The sequence below is a fragment of the Callospermophilus lateralis genome, chromosome 3 (assembly GCF_048772815.1).
Source record: "Callospermophilus lateralis isolate mCalLat2 chromosome 3, mCalLat2.hap1, whole genome shotgun sequence".
In the NCBI taxonomy this organism is placed as follows: domain Eukaryota; kingdom Metazoa; phylum Chordata; class Mammalia; order Rodentia; family Sciuridae; genus Callospermophilus; species Callospermophilus lateralis.
The window spans coordinates 28,121,617-28,146,141 of NC_135307.1; the positions used below are offsets into that span (position 1 = coordinate 28,121,617).

The 24,525-nt window shown below is 36.7% G+C and overlaps 1 protein-coding gene across 17 annotated transcripts in view; it reads right to left on the bottom strand.

The window, feature by feature from the left end:
* Ttll5 (tubulin tyrosine ligase like 5) overlaps positions 1–24,525 on the bottom strand; it is a 258,831-nt gene that overhangs the window by 157,809 nt on the left and 76,497 nt on the right. For 16 of the 17 annotated variants that reach the window (XM_076849830.2, XM_076849829.2, XM_076849826.2 and 13 more), the window contains 6 exons: positions 21,875–21,988; positions 21,301–21,392; positions 12,497–12,559; positions 8,974–9,012; positions 1,859–2,016; positions 626–932 (listed from right to left, as the gene is read on the bottom strand). In XM_076849830.2, the coding sequence (XP_076705945.2) occupies positions 626–932; positions 1,859–2,016; positions 8,974–9,012; positions 12,497–12,559; positions 21,301–21,392; positions 21,875–21,988 (773 nt within the window). The remainder of the gene's footprint in view (positions 1–625; positions 933–1,858; positions 2,017–8,973; positions 9,013–12,496; positions 12,560–21,300; positions 21,393–21,874; positions 21,989–24,525) is intronic. The other variant, XM_076849825.2, reaches the window with a different exon arrangement.

Sequence of the window (24,525 nt, forward strand, 5' to 3'; positions counted from 1 at the left end):
TCCCCATCGTAATGCCTAGCAAAACTCTTGGCACAGGGCAGGTGCTCAGGAAATATTTGTTAAGAAACCAAATGAATGCCTATACAATTCTATTTTTATAACTAGTGCTTATACCTAGTGCTCCCATATGGAGCTGGTGCTGCCCAAGCTTCCTGAAGCCCTATATTCATCAGCCAGGGCCTGGTGTGGTCTGCCTCCTCCATGATAGCCCTTCAAAGACTCACCATTATTCCTTTTTCTGTGTCCTAAGAACACTTTGTTCTCACCAGGGTACAGAGTCCCAGGGTCCTTAAGGGTATCCCAAACTCAACCCTGAACTACTTGAGCAACTTATCTGGAACCTTGTGCTCTTAGCAACTGAGACTAATGCCCACCAAACATTTGTTGGCCCAATAAGACCTGGGTTTGTGTCACAGCTGTACTGTGGACAAGGTGCTTAACCTAAGGCCCGGATGCCTTCACAATAGCAATGTCCAATCATAGTCATTAGTTCATAGGATTCCTGTGAATATTGAATAAAAAATGACTGTCAGGTCATTAAAAAAAAAAAAAAAAAAAGTACCAGGTACACACCACAAATGAGCCACAATCAGTTTCACTATTATAATTACAAAAAGTCACTTGCCTTAGGTTTCCATTATCTTGCAGAATCTGCATCAGGTTGAACTTCGGCTCTGGCTCCTGAGTGTCAATTTTGCAGCCCTGTTCACCTTTATTACTCCATTCGGGAACCTTCATGGAATTTTCTTTGGATGAATTTTCTACCATAACAGTCAATGAGGGTGAATATTTGGCTTGATTTTCTCCAAGAGACCCTGCAGACTCCTCCTGGGAAGCTTCCTGCTCTTCATCTTCATTGTCTATTGCAACTTCTTCCTCCTCTTCACTCTCTGTCTCAGTTTTAACATTCATTTCAGCTGGTTGGGTAATCACTAAATGCGAAGAATCACTAATGTTGCTGAAAAAAGGATTAAATTTTCCTCTCTCCCAATACCTTCCTTTTATCTTTGTAGTAAAAACCCAGTTCTAAATAAAACCACAAACAAGGTACAAAATTAGCAGCAACCACATGTCACTCTCTAATTGCATATATTGTAAAAAGAGATTAAATCATCTTCATTCAAGTTGATATTTCTCATCATATCAACAGTTTAAACAATAAATGAAACCCTCTCCTCCCCACAAAAAAACAAAACAAAACAAAAACCACCCAATTGAGTGATCTCTGTAGTGTGCTAGGGTTTGTAGAAAAGCGCCTGTCACAGAGGCACAAGGAATATGGCTTCCTATGTGTCTACTCATGGCCCTTTCCTCCACTGCCTTGTAAGCTCTGGAAGAACCATCTTTTTTATTTCCCAACGAAAGCCCAGTGACTAACATGCTGCCTGATACAGGGGCTCTGTAAGGAGGGCAGCAGCAAGGGCAAGAGGACATCAGTCTATTAGTGAATTAAAAATAGACCCTACAACATGGGAGAATCTGAGAGAGAAGGAAATTCTCCTTTGTCTATATCATTTTGCAATTTCAAAGGATGAACTGGACTTACCTAATCAGCAAAAACCCAAGAGCACTGATCAGAATTCCATGAAACTCAGGGTAACATCATTTCTAAAGTATTAGGTATTTGTATGATAGCAGAATAAGGGCAAGAGCCAAATGCTATATGCTTTGAATGGAAATATTTGTTTCCATTCAAAAAAAATATTTTGAATGGAAGGGTCTAAAAATCGTTTTGAAATTAAGTTTCAGAGAAAAGTACTCCTATACAACAACAATGAGTGCATGTGAAGAGGAAAGTTCTGACTCATTAAGTGCCGACCCAGATTACATAGCTTGGTGAAAGCTCACAGGCAGGTACCTGGGTATTTTGGCCTCACTGCCCTCAATCTGCCACTCCGTCTTCTACGTTTTCGCACCTCCAGAGACAGGAGCTTTCTCTCGTAAAGAGCAGCATGAAGCTTGGCCTTTGAGTTCACACTTTCTACCTTCAGTTCTGGTGCTCCATCCATAGCCATCCTAGGGGAGAACAACAGGATAGCTACAGCCTTTGGAAAGTTCTCTTCTTCATCCCTGTTAACTGAGAATTCTGTAAGGACCAGGTGACTGGGAATGATAACTACAGTGAATTCTAAAAGGTTTGATAGATAAAGGGGAATATAGGAATTCTATTGAAACCTCATTAATGGCCTCTCTGAATTTTTTAAAAGGTTCTAAACAAAATTCTACCTAAAGATAATGTTTAGGACTCACAGGAGAAGTGTCTCACTGAAAAGTTAACAAGAATGAGGACCTCACCAAGTCTCAAGTGTCCCAACATGAGGTCCTGCTGAGGCCACTGCCCTCCTTTATGTCTTGCTTAACCCCAGGAGGAGGTGGGAGAGGTAGCAGAACTTTCCAGGTGTGGATTGAAAGTCAGAGTTACAGTCAGAGGCACAGACAAGGGAAGGCATAGATGAAGGACGAGGCCAAACTCAGGTCATAAATGAGAAATGGGATGGAGAAAAGGGGCCACTAGCAGCTACAGCACTCATTAAATAAGATGAATTTGAATTGGGAAGTGTTTGGTTTCAAGTCGAATTCTGACAAGAACTGGATGAAGTACTGGGCAGACAGAGATAAGCAGGTCACAAGAAAGAGAGGGGGTGCTGGGTAATTGAGTCAGGAAAGAAGGATCCATGGCAGTGTCTGAAAACATGCAGCTGAATCATCCTAGTTCCTCTGGGAGTTTTCAGTTTCTAAGTGTGATGGAGAGGCTATTATCTTTTAGGCCAGTTAGAACTTTCTGGGAGGATGGAGAGGGCATTGAATCTTTTGAAAGTGTTCTCTTCACAACCGGATATTGAGCCAAGAGCAAGGTCCTGACACTGGGAACAGGTGTGGGAAGTGGGAAGCTAATTAACGAACTTTCTTTCTTTTTTTTTTTTTTTTTTTTTTTTTTTTTTTGAGATGAGTCTCAAACACAGAGGTATGAAAATAGATATTTAGGAAGTTAAACAATAAAATAAATAAAATCATCCAAAACCATTTATTTAATAGTATCTGGCCAACCTGGTCAAATCTGATAGTTGTATAGGCAAACATTAAAATAGGCAGACATGATATTTCTATCCTATCCTATGTGCTCACAAGGACAAGTTTTTTTAAAAGTTAATGTGATTTAAAGTCTAGTAAGTCTATGCTCATGAACCAATGTCCACTAAATAAATAAAATTGTTTCTGCCTAAACTGCCAAAAACACATTTCTTTCTTTCTTTCTTTTTTGGTACCAGGGATTGAACCCAGGGGCACTTAACTACTGAGCCACATCTTCAGCCCTTTTTCAAACTTTTTTTTTTTTTTTGAGACAGGGTCTCACTAAGTCCTTAGGGCCTTGATAAGTTGCTGAAGTTAGCATTGAACTTGTGATCATCCTGCCTCAGCCTCCTGAGCTGCTGGGATTATAGGTATACACCACCATGCCCAGTAGAATGCAATTCTTTCAGGAAAAATTGATTTCTTTTAGGTAATTATCAATAAAAAGCTTCTGAAAAGACAAATCCTAAAAGCTCAAGAGATACAGAAAAGCAATTATGAATTTTCTTCTCTACAGGCATTTTTAAGTATGAACTAAAAGATTCTGGATGAACAGATAAATTCCATAGTACAAGGGCTGGAGAAGATGGAATGCTGGGGAAAGGTGTGAATCTGACAGCTACTCTGGGTAACAGCCATCTTGTTGATCACTGGCTAATCAGTAATTCAATTCTCTATGAATAAGTTATATATTATAACTTATATATTATATTATATCTTTTAGTTATATCTATTTCATTTTATTTTTTCAATGTTTTATTATAAAAATATTTAAACAGAAGTTAAAAGAATTATAAAATGAACATCGTACACCTACCCACCATCTAGTCTCTACAATGACTCCTTCACTGCATTTGTTCCATCGTATCTATATGCAATCATATATTCCTCTCTCCATCCATCAACCCATTTAATTTGCAAAGCATTCCCAAGTTTCAGACCAATAGTGCACTTTGCTCCTATACATTTCAATTTACAATCATTACTATTTGGAATTCAATATTTGCTTTATGAGATTTTTTTGGAGAAAAAACTTACGAGAGTAAAATATCCAAATATTAAATGTCATTTAAAAAGTTTTAACAAATGCCTAAAACTTCATAACCCAAACTCTAACATTACTATCAACTCAAGAAATTTCTTGTGCCTATTTCCAGCCAATTCCTCCCTAACACCTTAAAGTCAATCGGTGATTGAGTTTTTCATCATGTTTTCATCATTTTACCTGCTTCAAAACCTCAAAACGAAAGGAACCATACAGTCTGAATTCTTTTGTGTAAAGCTTCTCGTATTCAATATGTTTCTGAAGTTCACCCATGTTAGGTATATCAGAATGCATCAACTTTTATTATAGAGTGGCAGGCATTGTCTGAACAATCCAATTTATCTACTCTCCTGCTGTTGGACACCTATGTTAATTCTTGTTTTGGAATATTATGAGTAAAGCTATTATGAACCTATCTGTGTAATCATTTTGTGATTATGTCTTTCATTTCATCTGGGTGGAGGACTCAGAGTGGAATTTACTAGGCTTTATAACAAGACAGATGCTTTGTTTAAAGTGCTTGTACCAGTTAAAACTACTAAAGGTATGCTATCAGAATTGTTAGCTCTATCCCCTATCAGAATAATTATAATAATATAGCCCTTCTGTTTAGTGGTATATCTGGTTTTATTTCACAATTCTCTGTGTTGTTACGCACATTTTCATGAGCATCTTGGCTATCCACATATCTTCTTTTTGAAGTATATGTCCAAATATTTTACCCATTTGTAACTAGATGTCTTTTTATTATTGAGTTGTAGCATTTGGTAGATTTTCTAGACTCTAATTCTTCAACAGATACATCTGGCTTACCTAATCATTTTTTAATAGTACCTTATGATAAAGTTTTAATTTGAGTAAATTATTTTTTGTTTATTGCTGTTATATCTAAAAACCTTTACCAAATGCAAAGACAAAAATATTCTTTATTTTCCTCAACACCATTTTATATGAATAGCTTTTATGTTTATGTCTATGAATCACCTCTAATTTCTGAGACAGTCAAGAGCTGAGTTCATTTAAAATATGATAACTAGTTGTTCCGATCCCATTTGTTAAAAGAATTCTGTAGCTGGGCACAGTGGTGTATGCCTATAATCCCAGGTACTCAGAAGGCCAGTCTAGGCAACTTAGCAAAACTTGGTCTCAAAATAAACAATAAAAAAAGGCTGGGAATGTAGCTCTGTGGGAGAGCACCCCTCCCTGGGTTCCATTCCTTTTCCTATTGGATTACCTCAGCTTTCGATATTTATTTTTTTTATTTATATATGACAGTGGAATGCATTACAATTCTGATTACAAATATAGAGCACCATTTTTCATATCTCTGGTTGTATACATAGTATATTCACACCAATTCGTTTCTTCATACCTGTTCTTGGATAATAATGATCATCCACATTCCACCATCATTAATTAACCCCTCATTAATGCCCCCTTCTTTCCCCTCCAACCCTTCTGCCCTATCCAGAGTTTGTCTATTCCTCCCATGCTCCCACTCCCTATCCTACTATGAATCAGCCTCCTTATATCAAAGAAAACATGAGCTTTCTATTATAAATCAATGACCATATAACTACAGGCCTGTTTCTGGGCTATTCTGTTGCAATAATAAATTTGCCTCCATCTTGATTACTACAGCATTAAAATATTTAAGCCAGGTACTCTAAATCTTACTCAAGATTACTTTGGATTTTCTAGGTTCTTTGTATTTCCATATAAAAAGTGGGTCCATTTCTACAAAAAAAAAAAAAAAAAAAAAAAAAAAAAAAAGGTACTAGAATAATGACTTGAGTTTGCACTGGATCTTTAGATCCAGAGAATGGGTACTTCAACAATACTGAGTCTGCTGATCCTAGGGCAAGGCATCTCTCTCCACTTATTTAGGTCTCTCTTCATGTCTTTCAGTACTAGTTTTTAGTTTGTAGCTTTTGGTCTATTTAAGTATTAAACATATCTCATTATATTTATTCCTAAGCATTTTTGTGTTTTCAAATGCTAGTATAAATAGAATTTTGTTTTACTTTCTAATTACTATTAGTCAGTATATTAAAATGCAACAGATTTTAGTATATTGATCATGTGTCCTAAGACCTCACACTACACTACATGCACCTATATGTTCTTGTAATTCTTTTGTGGATGCCTCAGGATTTTACACTAACTTGATTATGTCATCCAAGAATAAAGACATTTTACTTCTTCCATTCCCATATGTATGTTTTTTGTTTTTTTCTTCCTTGTTTTATAATATTGCCTAGGGCCTCTAGTACAATGTGAATAAAAGTGGTGAGTGGACAACCTACTTCCTTACTGATCAGCAGGGGAGGACTTCAATTTTCTACCAGGCATGACATTAGCCATAGTTTTCACATATGGCCTTTATCAGATTGAAGAAACTCCTTTCTGTTCCTGATTTGCTGAGTTTTTCTCATAAAATACGTTTTGTATTTCATCAGCTGTGGGTTTTTCGCCCCCCTGTGGGGTTATCTAATAAAATAATCATTTAGTTTTTCTCCTCTGTGGTGAATTATATTGCCATTTTTCCAATATTAAATCTGGGCCAGGGATGCAGCTCAGTAGCAGAGCACTTGCTTAGCTTGCCCAGGACCCTGGAATCAGCCCCCAGCACTACCCAAAATCAAAAAAGTTAAATCAACCTTGAATCATTGGGGAAAATTTCACTTACTCATATGTAAATTTCACTTACTCATATCCTTTTCCTATACTGATGGATTAGACTGATTTTTCCTCTCTCTTTCTCTCTCCCCCTCGGATAAGACCCAGGCTGGCCTCAAACTACTAGCTCAAGTCATCCTCCTGCCTCAGCCTTCCAAGTCACTAGGATTATAGGTGTGTACCTGTACCACCATGCCCAGCTATATTTATTACTATTCTTCAAAGAAACTTTGTGACTTTTCTTGTGAAGGATATTAGGATATTTTCTTCTTCTTTTTTAACATCAGGTTTTGGCATCATGGTCATGTTGGTATCATAGAAAGAACTGGGAAGGAGTTTGTGTAAGATAGGTGTTGTTCCTTCTTCACGTCACTAACAGAATTCACCAACAGAATTCACCAGTTAAACCAGTAAGTGTAGAGCTTTCTTTATAGAAAGGTTTTCATTACAAATTCGATTGTCTGAAAGGATACAGTGTTCTGCAAAATTTGTTTCAGGTTTTGTCAGTTTGGGTAAGTGCCCCTCACTGAGGAAATTTAGTCATTTTATCTAAATTTCAGAGGGTAATAGAATAAGGTAGTTAATAATAGTCCTTTAACTCTTTTTATGTCCATACAATCTGTCAGGACTCTGCTTTTCTCTCCCTGATAGTGGCACTGTGAGTTCTCTTTCTGTTCTTCTAGATCAGTTTATCTAAGGGTTTATCAATTTTAGTAGCTTACCAATGAATAAACTTTGAATTTTGTTCACTTTCTTTATTGTTTCTCTTTTTTTTTCAGTTATCTGTGCTCTTTAATATTTCCCCTCTTTTAAACTTATTTTTGATTATTATGCTTTTTCTAGTTTCTTAACATGGACATTAGATCAGTGATTTTTGTCCTCAGTTTTCTAACATTTTAAAGCTCTACATTTCCTTCAAAGCATTACTTTACCTGCAGCCCATACATTCTGATGCTATATTGTTATACTGAGTTCAAAATATTTCCTAAATTCCTGTGATTTCTTCCTTGATCATTTAGATTATTTAGAAATATGTTGTTTCATTTCCACATTTGGGGATTTTTCTATTGTTACTGATATCTAATTCCATTGTGGCCAAAGAACATCCCAAAATCATTTCAATCCTTTTAAATATGTTAACACTGTTCCATGCTCTGGGGTAGGCACCACAGGCCAGCTTCCATTTGTTTACATCTCTACACCACCGAACCCCTGCTGATGGTGACTCAAATGAGTGCTGAACAAGGAAGGACAGAACTCAGATCTCAAATATTCTCACTGGGTAAGATTCATTCTTTCTGTTCCCAATACCAAACTGACAGCACTATGCTCTAGGAAGTGTATTCCTGGGCTAAAAACTAGAGAAAACTTAGAAACTAAGTGTGAGTTTCCTTTGGAAACAAACTACAAACTTGATTTACTTCAGTTTCTCCTTCATTAAAAGACAATCTTAGTGCTTTCCTTTTTTAAAGAAAAATTAGATTGATGCTTCAAAGGGCCTAGCTGAGAAACCAAGTTTCCCTCTTTGTTTCCCTCTTTGTTTTAACTCTTACAGGCAAAACAAAAATCTGTGTATAGGAAGTTTCTTCCTCATTGTCATCACATTGCTATTTTAAAGAGGTACAGCACAAAGAGGGTATATGTAAAGCCTCACACTCTCCATAACCAGAAGATGTATGTTTAGGCTAAGAGTTTTTGCGGTCATTGAAGTCTTCAGTGAGGCAAAGCCATCTCTGACACATTTCTATTTTCTGCCCAAATGAAAAGTTACAGGTATTTTGCACCCTTCAAGTTCCACAGCAAACGGAAAGTGAGTTCGGCTCAGTCCCATAAGGCACAGGGCCATACGCCTCAGAATGTCAGGACCAAAGCATAAGATCTTATTTGAATCTAACATGGCAATGGTCTTGAAATTTCATTAATACTCTGGTCTCCCTCACATAGCCAAACAAGAATACGGTTATTATTAGTTCAAATGATATACGTGTAATTATAAGAAAATAAATCTCAGTTGATAAAAAGTGGCCACAAAATACTTTTTCAATAGAAAACATTTTTATGTTACTATTCATATTGAGCCAAATTAAAAATGGTCATATAAAGTGTAATGCTTAGTCTGTGCATGGTCATACTATTATGCACATGGAAAGAATTCTCAACTTTTAAAAATCAGTTACCGTGTTCTTCCTGTCAATAAGCTTCTTCTTGGGTTTCCCCTACAAAAGTAGAAAGGACAACTGGGTTAGAGAATGCTATTCAGATATTCACTCTGAAGTTCACACACACAAACATGCCTCCTGAACTCTTTTATTATAGACATTCAATATGAAATCAGAACAGAAAGTGCACCTTGGGAGGAGAAGCCTACAGATCAGCTGAGAACATTCTCAGAGAAGAGCAGAATATTGTGAGCTGGAGGGAAGCTCAATAAAAAACAGAAGGAAAAAAACAAAGAGATTCTGGAGAAAAATGGTAACAATGACTTAAACATTTGTCAATCTACTTACAAAGCAAATCACATTTATTCCTCTCCAGAATCCTGTGAAAAAGGGTGTTCTTAGCTCTGTTTATATAAATGATTCTGGAACCTGCCCACAGTCAGAGCTTCAAGATTTTACATCTCAACCCAGGACTTGGTTAGTCTCAAACTCAGAGCTCATTCTACCTTCACTGAACTATTTCAGGAAAGGAAACCAAGTTCAATTCTTATGGGGTTCCAAAAAGATGCTCATCAGAAACTTTCCACAAATTAAAAAAAAAATTATATATACATACATACATACATACATACATATGTGTATGTATGTATAAAACAGAGAGAGACAGACACCATCCACTGTCTCTAAACTAGGGCTGGGCTCTGACCACAGGAACCGAGTGCCATTTTAAAGTTTAAATAGGCTTTCAAAACATTCTCTCATTGTTTCCTTTCACTTCATACATTTTATTTGTGAATGTGTATATTTAGTTTAGCACAATTTTATCCCCCTTGAAAATTCATGTGTCCACCATCACAAGTGAGCTGCTGAACTATGACCTCAGCCACCATAAGCATCCCCTGTGCTGCTCTTTCATAACTACACATACCTTCCTCCCACTTGATCTCTCCCATTAACTGCTCATTCTAAAACTTGTCACCTCAGAAATGTCATATAAATAAAATCACTCAGCACGTAACGTATGGGGTTTTTTTAAAGAGACAAATGCAATGCAGATTATATTTATTTTAAAAAGTAAAGTGAAAAGTTGTCTTTACCAAGATTTTGTCTTTACCACATCTTATATCCCTGATATTGTCACAATATCATCAAAAAGTCTCAAGGCAACTTTAACTCCTTTGCTACATGAAAGCTTTCTCCAGTAATCTGTAATCATGGCTTCACATTATAATCAATGGGGCAGCTCTTAGTGAGGACTTCCTTCTAGGGGTGGGCCAGGGCACAAATGTGATTTACAAGATTCCCAGGAGTTACAAATATGTAGTCAGGCTTACAACTAGGGCCACTGAGTAAGACACTTATGTAAGATATTATGTGCCAGGGAGACAGGCAGAGGAGTCGGTGGAGAAGGCAGGTGAACAAAATGAACTTATGAGAAACAAGGAGACTTAGTTTGAAAGTGCTTCTAATGACACAATTGGATTTGCAAGAGGAAATACATCAATTCAGACTGAAGAGATTAACTAGAATATATCAGAATCTGGAACAAATGCAATTTCATTTTTTCAATGCCTGGTTTTGTGTGTCTGCCTATGATTTGGTAGATAGGTTCTTGACAAAATTAAATATAACAAACTACCCACTCTAAAGGGCCAACTTGTAAAACACAAGTTAGCAAAAAGGAAATTACACTACAATCTGGAAAATTAAACCAGACTGAAGAGTAAAAGAAGGGATGAGAATACCGCCTCCTAGTCAAGGCTGAAGGGAAGAACAACATAGGAATTTAGTTAACAACCAAAGTCCATTGCAAGGGAAAGAGAGTTTGTAAGGATAAGGAATTGTAAAATGGCAAGTAAAGATGGCCTCATTGGCCATGGGTTAGGCTAAAATGGTAGGCAAGAGTAAATCATGAAGGCATTCTTTACTGAACAAGGAAATTCATGTTTTCTTCATCCAAATTTCTAGAATGCTTTATAAGCAGGAGCTGTTAACTGGGACTTGAAGAAAGAATGCAGGGAATATAACAACTTAAGATAGAAAAACATTATCTCCTCTAATGAAAAGGTTCCTCCATATAAATGTAGGAATCCATAGTAGTGAATTAGTATAACTTCATTATCAAAAGAAATACATCTTTTCTCATACTACTTAGAATTGTGACAGGGATCTCAAAATACTATCAATATTTTTTCTGTGAAGTTTTGGTAATTTTCAGGCCTACTGTTAGGTTTTGCTATTTCGTGTGTTAGTAAAGCACATCTATTATTATAGTCTTAAATTTTTTGATTGTTATGTTACTTGTAAGGGAATGCTTCCTAATTTTGGCTAACAAAGTAGTCCCCAGTTGTCTGCTGTACCCTTCTTCCTCAGGAAACCCAAGTACTAGAAGATCCAGCCTTAGGCAGGGTCCCTGTCAGGTCGGGAATCTCTCTAGATGACCTGTAAGAAAACCAGGCAAACTACCAAAGGGCCCAGTCCTTCTCAAGAGGACTGAACAGGTAGAGCTCACCAGATATTTGCAGATATGTGACAATAAAAACCAAAAAGAACAAAGTGAAAAAACAAAATCAATACAGATAAATTATATAATGCAAAAGCTAAAAGGAACTTAACTAAGATTGAGATTTAAAAAGAGTTCATATCCATAAAATATGAAAACTAATTGAAGATAGTTCTTGGATATCAAAATCATATTCTCCAAATAAAAAAGAAAATTAAACAGCTTCTCTTCTATGAGGATAATGAATTCAAAAAGCAAAGAACAATAACAACAAAAAAATCCAAAAAACAAAAACCTTGAGGATCAATTTAGAGTTTTAGAAGACAAGTTTCAAGAAATCTCTAAGAGTGAAAAGATAAAAGACACAATGGAATGTGAAAAAGTCAAGGATCCAGGGGGACACAGTCATGACAGCTGGAATCTGGGTCTCTGTTTTAAGAATCATTCAAAAAAAGATAGATATTCTCAAAATAATACGATTTCTCTGAATAACTCAGGTGCCAGGTTTTGATAATTACTGAAGAGTGTTCAATGCAGTTGTGTCTCAGGGGCCACTAAACTTTGTGGGACTAAGTGACGCCTGGTCACCATGCTACTTGAATTCCAGTGTCTGTTCTCCATCCTTTCCCTATTTTCTCTTGTGCCGAGATGATCAGTTGTCATTTCCTGCAAGTCTCAGTGGATTTATTTTGTAAATTCCTTTCTCTCCACTTTTTCTGATCTGGTAATTATAATCTCTTCTGGTCTAGAAAAACTACCTGTTCTATTAAAATTGTGCCTAAGGTCAAAAGGCAATGAGTAGGAAGGCATCTGTTAAGACTGCTCAAAGATCTTTATGGTTTAATTTTGAGTTTCTGAGAATGTTTCAAAGTGCTGAGAGTTACTGATAGATTCTGAAAAATGAAGTGTGTACGTCTTCCGCAAGGTTCTTTCTATCACAGATTTTACAAACGTTTGGATAAAACTTCTTTCTTTTACATACACTTTGTCCTAATCTTGTGACCTAGTCCTAAATTTATGAGTTTAGCAAATCCCCACCTGTCCTGGAAGAGGCGTGTTGCCAGCATGTAGTTCATGGAGGTTTTGTGCTCGAGGTAGGACCTGAAGGACAAAGAAAGAAAGCAGTTACTGCATGAGCTTAGCTCAAGAGGAAAACATAGAAATAAAAACATGAACCAAGCACAGAAGGGACAGGTTACTTACATACTGTTCTAAAGAAATACGCTGTTTTAAAAGTGCCAGGTGAGTAGACCATTGCTCAAGTTAAAATTATAAAATACCAGAGTAGCAGCAAGTAGAGTAAATGAAAAGAATAAAGAAAAAGGACTTAACTTAGAAAATAAAAAGAAAAAAAGGGCAACATTTCTTGGGTTAATAAAAGGTGATACTAGTAAATTCAGAAAATGAATCTGAAAGATAAAGATACACATTACAGATGTAGAAATCGACCACATCACACATGTAGAAATTGTCAAATGAAGTGAGGCCCGGACTGTTTCTTTCTTTTTTTTTTTTTTTTGGTACCGGGGACCAAACCCAGGGGCACTGGACCACTGAGCCCCATCCCCAGCCCTTTTTGTATTTTATTTAGAGACAGGTCTTACTGAGGTGCTTAACGCCTCACCGTTGTTGAGGCTGGCTTTGAACTCAGAATCCACCTGCCTTAGCCTCCCGAGCCACTGGGAGGATGCAATTCACTCCTAGATACATACTCAGGAGACATATTTAAGAATACATATAGCACAGCAAAAGACCAGAAAGAAGTCAAATAACCTTCAACAGGAAAATGGGACAATTAACAGTAGTACAAACACATGGTAAAATAAAATAAAGCACCGAAAAGGAATGAGGTATAGCTACAGGCAACCACATGGATCTTAGTATCATAATGCTTAATGGAAAAAGCAAGCGTACATAAAGCATACCATTTTTTGTTTAGAAAAAGGTCAAAAGAATTTATAACAATAGAATTCTTCTTCTACACAAGACAATAACTGCTATAGGACCTGTACTCCTAGCACAAAGAGCTAGAAAAGTGTATGACATAAAAGAAACAACTGTCTTCAGATATCAAACAACCGGCAGCACAGAACTGTGATCCCTGATAGAGGAAAATAAAAATCTCCAGACTATATAAGAAAAGGTCTCCCAACAGTCTCCCAGAGGAGAAGGTAGAGATCCAAATTCTAGGAAGCAGCCAGAGTTTTCAGAGAACAGAGCTGCAGAGGAAAAACCTGTGCCTAAGAGGAAATCCCAAACAGGGGTCCCTAGAGTCCTCTGGTGAATACTAACGCACTCAGGCACAGAGTGCAAGGCTAAGCGAAAAGCAACTGTCAGAACAAAGAACAAAGCAGAAGCCAAACTCCCAGAGTTCACACAAGCCTGCAAGCTGAGTTTCACTAGTCAGGAGAGATCTTCTTATACATGGGAGTCACTGAGCAGACATCCCAAAGGAATCTTTAGTGGCAGAACTGTCCAAGATCTAGGAAAAAAAGGTATTCTCAATAAACCAAACAATGTTTAAAAATTTACTTAAAAATATTTAGTTAATCTACAAGTAACTGAGGTGCCTGACAAAAAAACAAACAAACACTTCACAGATTTTAAGAAAGCAATAAAATCCAAACACTCAGATATGACATTTATAATGGTCAGTACCTAAGCCGAGAATGGTGAGGCATGCTGTAATCCTAGCAACCTGGGATTACAAATTTGAGGCAGGATTGCAAGTTTGAGGCCAGTAATTGAGAAAGGTCTGAGCAACTTGGTGAGACCCTGTCTCACAATAAAAACTAGAAATAAACATAAAAAGGGCTGGGGATGTGGCTCAGTGGTTAAGTGCCCTTGGGTTCAATTCCCAGTACAACAAAACAAAACAAAACATACTCGCACAAACACACACACACACACACACACAAACACACACACACACAGAGGTCAGTATCCAATCAAAAAATTACTATACATATGAAGAAACTGGAAAAATATAAACCATTTACAAAAGGAAAATCAGTCAACAGAAATAGACCCAGAAATGACAGAAATAACAGAATAAGAAAAAGATTTTAAAAGTTACTATATTTATATGCACAAGAATCTAAAAGAAATCAAACATACACACAAACAAAATAAAAAATGAAAAAGAGCAAAGGAAAACATTAAAAAGAAATGGGAATTCTACAGATGAAAATAAATGATCTGAAATGAAAATTTCACTGGAATTAATAGATTAGCATTAATAAAGATTAATATTAATAAAATGAAGGCAAGAAAGGGAAAAAGTCTGAAAAAATATAAACATTGATAAACTTGCAAAATATGAACCAATTTAACATGTAACCAGAGTCCTAGAAAAATAAAGGAAAGGAGGGAACTAGAAAAAAATTATTTGAAGAAATAATGGCCAAAAGTTTCCAAATTTGATGAAAACTATGAGCCCACAGCCCAGGAAGCTCAAAGAATCCTCAAAAGAAAGAAAGCTGTAGAAAAGCAATCTGATTGAATGTGCCATCTCATTTAAACAGCAGCCCTCTAAAGTAGGTGCTATCATTTCAGTTTGACAGAGTGGGAGGCAGGTCTCCTGATACAGGTGACCGGAGACTTGCCCTCTGCTAAAGTACAGCTAGAAAGCTGAGATTCAAAGCTAGGACCTCCTCTCCCAGTAGAGCTTGGGGAAACATAAAAGGCACCTCTCAGCACCAGGAACATTTTTCCTTTGTGGATGTTAGAATCACTGGCACCTGACCCCAGGGGTAAAACTAGTAGCGAAAAAAGGATCTGGGCTAACTGCTCATTTAAAGTTCCAACTTGAGAATTGTGAATTTAACTCCATTCTTGGTGATGAAGGCTCCTCAAAGACACAAGTTTCAGGTGAGGTTAGATCCAGCAGATCCAAACTGTCCCTAATGCCCTGGTTTATTGGTTCGCTGGTTACAGGCTGGTTCCTGGCATGGGGGCATACCATATGGCAGCTGCAGAATCAAAGGACAAGCTTCCTTTGTCCAGATCTAGCAGAAAGAAAAGAGGACCTCTCTCTCCCAGGCAGGATACTGAGGTGGCTCTGATTGGACAGGCCCTGGTCACATGTCCATCCCTGAACAACTCAGTAGCCCAAGAGTAAGCTGTTCTTATTAGTTTCCCTGGGTTACCTTTGGAGGGAGCCTGCCCAGACCACCTGTACTCCACGTGAAATTGGAGGAATATGTACCATGGAGGACAGTTAAAAAGCAAGTCTACAAAAACACAAAAAAGCAAGCTGAGAGAAAAAGAGACACTGTACACAAATGAACAAAGATAAGAATTATTGCACATTTCTCATAAGAAAAATGCAAGCCAGAAGGCCACGGAAAGACATTTTTAAAGTATACTGGGGGAAAAGTATCAATCTTAATTCTATAACTAGTCAAAAAATTCTTTTTAACATGAAAAACAGCTGGGCGCAGTGGCACACGCCTATAATCCCAGAGGATGGGGAGGTTGAGACAGGAAGATTGCCAGTGCAAAGCCAACCTCAGCAATGGCAAGGCTCTAAGCAACTCTGTGAGACCCTGTCTCTAAATAAAATACAAAATAGGGCTGGGATGTGGCTCAGTGGTCAAGTGCCCCCAAGTTCAAACCCTGGTACAAAAAAAAAAAAAAAAAAAAAAAAACCATGAAAAACAAATACTTGTCTTAGATAAACATAAGAAAGAATTTGTTGCCATTGGACCTACACTACAACAAATCCTAAAATCAGTTCTTCAGATAGAAGAAAATGATACCAGATAAAAACCTGAACTGACATAAAAGAATGAATGACACTGAAAATAGTAATAAATGTTTCAATTTTCTTAAAATTATAACTCATTATTCAAGTCAAAACTAACAATCTACTGTGGAACTTGCATAGAAATAAAATATATGATAATGATAACACAAACAATAGGAACAGGAAATGGAAAGTACATTAGTTGTAAAGTCCCTACATTATACATGAATTAATATAATATTATTTGAAGGTGACATTGCAATAAGTCAAAGATGTGCATTCACTCTAGGATAGTGGCCCTAAAAATAGTAAAACAAAGAGGTAAAAGAAATCAATTAATATAAAGGCAGCAGGAGAAAATAAAAAGGAGACAAAATTATAGCAACTAAAAAACAAAGAGTAACATGGCATTTTTAAACCCAACCATATGTAAAATTATGGTAAATGTAAATATTTTTAACATTCCAAATAAAAGGCAGAGATTAAATTTTAAAATCAAGACTAACTACATACCATCTATGAGAAATCCACCTTAACTATAAAGATAGAGATAGATAAAAGGTAAAACAAGGGGGAAAGATATACCATGCAAATACCCATATCAAAACAGAAGAAAGATTTCAAACAACCTAATGTTATACCCCAAAGAACTGAAAACCCAAGAACAAACTCAACCCATAATTAGCAGAAGAAATGAAACAATAAAAATCAGAGTTGGTTTTCTGAAAAGATAAACAAAATCAATAAATCAGCAGTTAAAATAATGAAGAGAAAGACTCAAATCCATAAAATTAGAAAAAAAGAGATATTACAACTGATATCAGAAACACAAAGGATCATGAGAGTATTATGAACAATTACAAGCCAGCAAACTGGCTTGTAATCTAGAAGAAATGGCGCTCTCCTGGACATGTACAGTTTATCAAGATTGACTTATAAAGAAACAAAAATGAAAACAGATCAGTTACAAGTAATGAGACTGAATCAATAATAAAAAGTCTCTGATCAAAAAAAGAGAAAAAAAAGCCCAGAACCTGATATCTTCACTGATTAATTATACCAAATATTTAAAGAAGAATGAACACCAATTCTTCTCAAACTATTCCAAAAAATTCAATGATGAAGGAATACTTTCAAACTCCTTCTACAAGGCCAGCATTATTCTGATACCAAAACCTGATGAAAACACACACACAAACACACAAACTATATGAAGACAGATGAACTTAGATTCAAAAATCCCCAACAAAATGCTAGCAAACTGAATTCAACAGCACATTAAAAATGACCATTTGCTATGATAAATTGGGATTCATTCCAGGAATGCAAGGATGGCTCAACAAATACAAATCAACAACTGGAAGACATTACCTCAGCAGAGGCAGAAAATGCAACAACTCTTCTATGATTAAAAACTCTCAAAAAACTAAGTATAAATAAAATGTAAACACAGAAAACTCACAGCTAACATCATACTAAACAAGGAAAAGTTGAAAGGTTTTCCTCTAAGATTACCACTTCTATTCACCACAGTAGTTAGTCCCAGGGAGAGCAAGTAGACAAGAGAAAGAAATAAAAGGCATCTCAACTGGAAAGGAAGAAATTAAATTGTCCCCATTTGTAGATGACATGATCTTATATATAGAAAATCCTAGAGGACTACACTAAAAAACTGTTTGATCTAATGAACAAATTTAATTAGGTTGCAGGATTTAAAAAAAAAAAACCTCAACATAAAAATCAGAAGCATTTCTATACATTAATAGTGAATTATTTGAAATACAAATTACAAAACAATCCCATTTACAATAGTTAGAAAAAAAGATGCTTAGGAATGAATTTAACAAAGAAGATAAAAGATCTCTATATTGAAAACTATAAAGCATGAATAAAAGAAACTGAATGAAAATAAATGAAGAGACATCCATTTATTAAGGAATTGGAAGAGTAAACATTGTTAATGTGTCCATACTACTCAAAGCAATCCCTATCAAAATACCAATGCCATTCTTCAAGAAACAGGGAAAAAAACTCCTGAAATTTGTGGATCTACAAAAGACCCCAAATAGGGAAAGCAATTAAAGGAAGGCCTAGTTGCTGACCTAATTAACTCCATTTTTCCTCTGACTTTCTCCCTCTGAGTTCTCCTGTAGTTGCATTGAATTCCAGAAACAACAGGCCTCACCAATAAACATCTTTATAAAAAGGAGCCAAAACCATCCCCAAGCAAGAGCAAGCCTCATGACAGACAACTCCATGATGAGATGAGTCCTGTAAGCAGGAGCAATCACCCCATGATGGAGCAGAGGTTGCCCCCCTAAGCAGGAATAATCATCTCATGATAGGAACCAAACTGCCCCTCAAGCAATGAAAACTTACCCAGAACTTCATAAAACCAGTCCTGAGATAATCATCAAGCTGACCCTGGTCTGACCAAAATTACCTGCTTTGCTAGATATGCATCAACCTCTCTGCCCCGAGAAAGGTCTAGTGACCCAAGATCTGTCTTTGAGACTTTATGAGCAAAGGCTATGCAAAACCCTGGCCCTTGCCTTTGTTCATAAAACCTCAAAGTTCCTGCCAGTTCCTCAAAGACAGATCTTAGGTCACTAGACCTTTCTCTGTTCTTCCCAGTGTGGCCATTTTAATTAAGGCTCCTTTCTTGCCTTCACCACTGCTTGTCTCCTCAATTGGCATTTTGGAATAGGCAGCCAAACTAGTCTGTTGAAATCCCTGGAATCAGAGTCTTTACCCTAAAACTCTGGTAACAAAATCTTGAGCAAAGGGAACAAAGTTGAAGGCATTATACTAATTGACCTCAAAGTAACAGTAACCAAAACAGCATGGTACTGGCATAAAAACAAGATACACAGACCAACAGAACAGACAACAGAGCCCAGAAATAAATCCACACACTTATTAGCCAACCAATCTTCAACAAAGCTGTGAAGAATACAATGGGGAAAAAACAGTCTCTTAAATAATAGTGTTGTAAAAACTGGATATCCACATGGAGAAGAATGAAGTTAGACTCTTCTCCTTTACCATATTAAAAAAAATCAACTAAAATGAATTAAAGATTCAAGTGGAGAACTCAAAATTATCAAACTACTGGGGAAAAAAACTAGGAGAATCAGGCATGCTGGCACACTCTTATAATCCCAGCAACTTGGGAGCCAAGGCAGGAGGATCACAAGTTCAAAGGCAGTCTTAGCAATTTAGAGAGGCCCTAGCAATTTAGCAAAATCCTATCTCAAAATAATAAAAAGGGTTGGGGATGTGGCTTAGTGGTTAAGCACCCCTGGGTTCAATTCTCTTTACCAAAAAAAGAAAAACAGGAGGGAATACAGGTGCGCTGGCACATGCCTGTAAACACAACTACTAAGGAAGTTCAGGCAAAAGAATTAAAATTTTGAGGCCAGTTGGGCAAATTAGCAAGACTCTATCAGTTTTGCTTTTCCTGTGTTCACCAATTATAGTTGAAGATTTTGATAGTATTGATACTATTCTCTCAATAGTTGAAGAAACTAGAACAGATAGAGAAGATCTGAATCACACCGTCAAGCTCCACACGGCTGTGGAACACTCCATCCAACAACAGACTGCACGTTCTTTTCAATGTAATATTACATTTATCAAGACGAATGGTATACCGGGCCATACAACAAATCTCAGTAAATTAAAAAAGCTGTAAGTTATATGAAATCTGTTCTCAATAGAAGTAAGCTGGAAATAAATAACACAACGATCTCTGGGAAAACCCCAAATATTTGAAAACTAAATTGTAACTTCTAAAGAACCTGTGGGCCATAAAGAAAACCAATAGAGAAATCAGAAAGTATTTAAATAGAATGAAAAAAATCCAAAATAATGAAAATGCATGGCATGTTACTAAGAAGAAACTCAAAAAGGAAATTTGTGCCCTAAACATTTAGTTCAAGACATATTATAGACCTGAAATAAAAGCTGAAATTGCAAAACTCCAGAAGAAAACACGAGAGAAAAAGCTTTGCAAAGCTGTGGATGGCACAGATCTCAGACAAGAAATACAAAGGGCCTCAGCCTTCATAAAAGGCCCTGCAGAGCATATGAATAAAAGTCAGCTTCAACTTGGAGAAAATATGTATTTTTCCATGTATATATGGAAAGACTTGTCCCAGAAGTAGTCACATCCTTTGTAACACAATAACAAAAAATAAAAATGTCAATAGCATCCGAATACATGTTTCATATCATTAGACCTCAGAGGAAAAATGTCAAAACTACAGAGATACACTCAACTGCCTAAAGTTTAAAAAGTCTGGCAATACTAAGTATTGGCAAGGCAGGGACCAACCAGAGCTTTCCTGAATCACTGATAAATGTGAAAGGATGGTCAGCTTATCATACAACCCATCTATCCCAGCCTGAGGCATTTGCTCAAGAGCAATGAGATCCTAAAAGCACATGGGGACTTATACATGAATGTTGATGGCATCTTTCTTTATAATAGTTGAGCACTGAATACAACCCATGGGGCTCATAATAGGTGAATGGATAAAACAGGCTACAGGACAGTCACACAATCAATGAGTACACATTAACGACTTATTTCTTCAGACAATACAAATAAATCAAAAACACCATACCAAACAAAAGAATCAGGACATAAATGGAGTCTTTCATATGAAATTCTAGAAAAATCATAGTGACAAAGCAGCTCAGTTGGTGTCTGAGACCCAGGGTCATCATCATAATGTACATGAATGCATTTTGTTGCATGTAACCTAGATCTCAGTGATTATTAAAAATAAAAACATACTGTTTAGGCACATACAATTTTTCAAGACAAGATCATTAGATACACAAAATTTAGGGCAATGTCTAACCCTGGGTTGGGGAACTAGTCAAGAGGGAGTCATGAGATTTAAAAAAGAAGGGGGAGGTGGGAAGGAATACCATACAGGTGAATTACTTACTGTTGATGACCTAGTTCTTGTATTTTAAATAAACAAAATAACAAAGGCACTGCATGGGAGGGATGATAACTGTGTCACAATAAATCTAATTCTATGGACTCAAAGTACAGATTTTTAAAAAAAGGTAGTCACCTCACCCATATATTTCCCATGTCTCAGATGTAGGAAATATGCGAATAAATCCACCTCTCCGATCATTTTCTTCCTTTACCCTCCGTAAAACTTTAATCTATATGGAGGAAGAGAAAATAAAACAAATACCTGTTTGTTTTTTGGTACCAGAATTTGAACCTAGGGGATCTGAGCCACATCCCAGCCCTTTTTAGTTTTTATTTTGAGACAGGGTCTCACTAAGTTGCTTTTAGGGCCTCACTAAGCTGCTGAGGCTGACCTCAAATTTGTGAACCTCCTGTCTCAGCCTCCAGAGTTGCTGGAATTACAGGTATGCACCATCACATCTGGCTATAAGTACCTATTTTGAAAACTCAAATCTATGTGGCTATTGGACAAAGGAAGAGTTATCATCCAAGAATATGATGAAAGCATGCAGGGAGATATTAACTGCATTTAAAATGTTTTCTGAGCAGCTTCTTCCATCTTGAATCTTTCTCTTTTCAATATAAGAGCTTGTTGTAAATATTATCACTTACTCACTAATTTTCACTGAGCCCTGTGGTAATCTAACAAAGGACTGAAATGGAGTGACTTTACCTCCTCCATTGACAGACCAAGCACAGAACCACATAACTTCCCCGGCAGCTTCTCCCGGGCGGAGCCCACAAGGTTTTTCATTTCTGCATCACTGGCAGAGAGTGGACGGGAGCGCTAAGGAGAAGAACATAAAAGCAAATTAAAAAAAAAAGGAAAAAAAAAGTTCTCATTCTCTGCCTCATTTCCCTCTATTTACTCAACACCATTATCTTTCCAAACATGCATATATAAGCTCAAATCTATAGTCCAGTTTCTGTAACTAATCTCTTGGCCTGAAACCTTGGGAAACAGATAATAAAGTTAAACTAGTAAAGTTAAAAGCCAGAAGAGAATAGAGAATAGTAGAAAAACACTATGAGTGAGAGAAAAAAGAGCCAGGTAAAAGAAATGGTGTCCATGAGCTTTGTAAGCCAGCACCTACTCCTAATCTTGGTTTTAAAATATATCCAATATGCAAAGATATGGGGAAAAAAAAAAAACTTGAAAACAGTCTCACAGAAAAGAAAAGAAAATGTGTATTTATTCCAGTAAGGAATTATTATTATTTTTTTTTTAACACTGAGGAAGGAGAGAGCTAGGGGAATTGGGACATAAGACACAAAACCAAGGAACAAACCATTAAGCCACAGATGGAAAAGCGGCTTGTGGCAGGTTTTAGAACCTCAGGAGGGAATACTGAGATGGGACCGTCAGTGGTGCAGAAGAGAGCTGCGAGGGAAAGCTTCAGCCAAGGAGACGTGTGGCCGCTGGACTTTTTAAGAGACTTCAAGGAGGCTGTCACAAAGCCGTGTTCATCAAGAATCCCAACAAACAAGCTGAGCTATTTCAGCTTCTGAATGAGGATCAGGGAGACCCGCTGACTACAAAAGTCTTAAGTAACTGATATTATACAAGCAGAGACACAGAAAGGCAGCAAGGGAAGTCACATAGCATGAAGCATGATAAAAACTCTATTTTTGAAACAGATCAAGTGGCAGTTTGCCTACTGGATTCCCAAAAGAAACTTCAACTAGGGAGAAGCAGCCCCAATGTATATAACAATGACTGTGTCCATGAGTAGACTACCTATGGATGTTTGTGTCCCCAAAATTCACATGGTGAAGTCCCTTGGATGTCACTTGGAGATGGGGCCCTGGAAAGGTAACTAGGATTAGATAAGGTCATGAGGGTGGGGCCTTGGGCTATTGGGATTAGTGCCAGAGAGCTTGCTCACACCTACAAGCTTTCCCCCAGGTACACATAAGACAAGGTCCCATGAGCATACAGGATAGAACTACCTAAAAGTCAAAATAAAGTTGGAATAAAATATAAGTTTTGTTGGGACCTTGAATTTGTGCTTTCCATCACCCAGAACTGTGAGAAATAAATTCCTGTTGTCTAAACCACCCCAGTCTACAGCCTATTGTTAGGCCAGTCCCAACACACCGGTACACACATAATGAGAGCAACTAAGAACAGAGCAGGGAGGAAGAGCAGGAAGAAAAGATTAACATTAAACAGAGACATGAGGTGGGAGGGAAAGGGAGAGAAAAGGGAAATTGCATGGAAATGGAGGGAGACCCTCATTGCTATACAAAATTACATATAAGAGGTTGTGAGGGAAATGGGAAAATAAACAAGGAGAGAAATGAATTACAGTAGATGGGGTAGAGAGAGAAGATGGGAGGGGAGGGGAGGGGGGATAGTAGAGGATAGGAAAGGTACCAGAATACAACAGTTACTAATAGGGCATTATGTAAAATTGTGGATGTGTAACCGATGTGATTCTGCAATCTGTATTTGGGGTAAAAATGGGAGTTCATAACCCACTTGAATCTAATGTATGAAATATGATATGTCAAGAGCTTTGTAATGTTTTGAACAACCAATTAAAAAAAGATATTTTTACATGTAATAGTTCCTTTTAGTATTTAAATTACTAAGTGATATATAAGGGTTAAAATTAAAAAAAAAAGGTGATATAAATTTGAAAAAAAAACATGAATGATTTGGACATAGGGAGAGAAAGATATACTGTTTTTCAAAGCAGCAAGGGAGTTATAAAAACTAGATTTTTTTTATAGAGACCTCCACAGAAGATACCTATATAAAGAAAAACCATGAAATCAACAGATATCATCAACACGTGAAGACAGGAACTTTTAGCTGTCTAATTCATACTATGGTAGTTATCTCCACCATCTAGAGCAGTATTTAGCATGGAGCAGATCGACAAATATTTGCTGAACAAATAAATGAATGAATGTGCTGACAAACAAATTAATCATATTTAGAATTAGAACTTGCAGAAAGTTTTAGGAAATACTTTAATTCCCCCTTCAGTCTCTAGGAATACATTAAACAGTATGTGAGAAGGTAAAAAGGGGGAAGTTTAATGATTTAGGAAGGAAACCAAGATAAGTAATATAATCATGTCTGCAAAAATTTTAAAGTATGATACTTATTTAGAGTAATTTAGAAAAGCCAAAATATTAAATGGAAAGGGTCAAGGACTTTTCTTGTGATCACAGCCTACTTACTGTTTGTCAAAAGATACTGATCTAGTTTACATGGGACAGGACGGCTCTGATCATAACATCACCTGAAACAACTGGCAGTGAGCCCTCCAAAGTCAATTAGCCTTACTCAATGCTATTTAAAGGTCTTTTAAA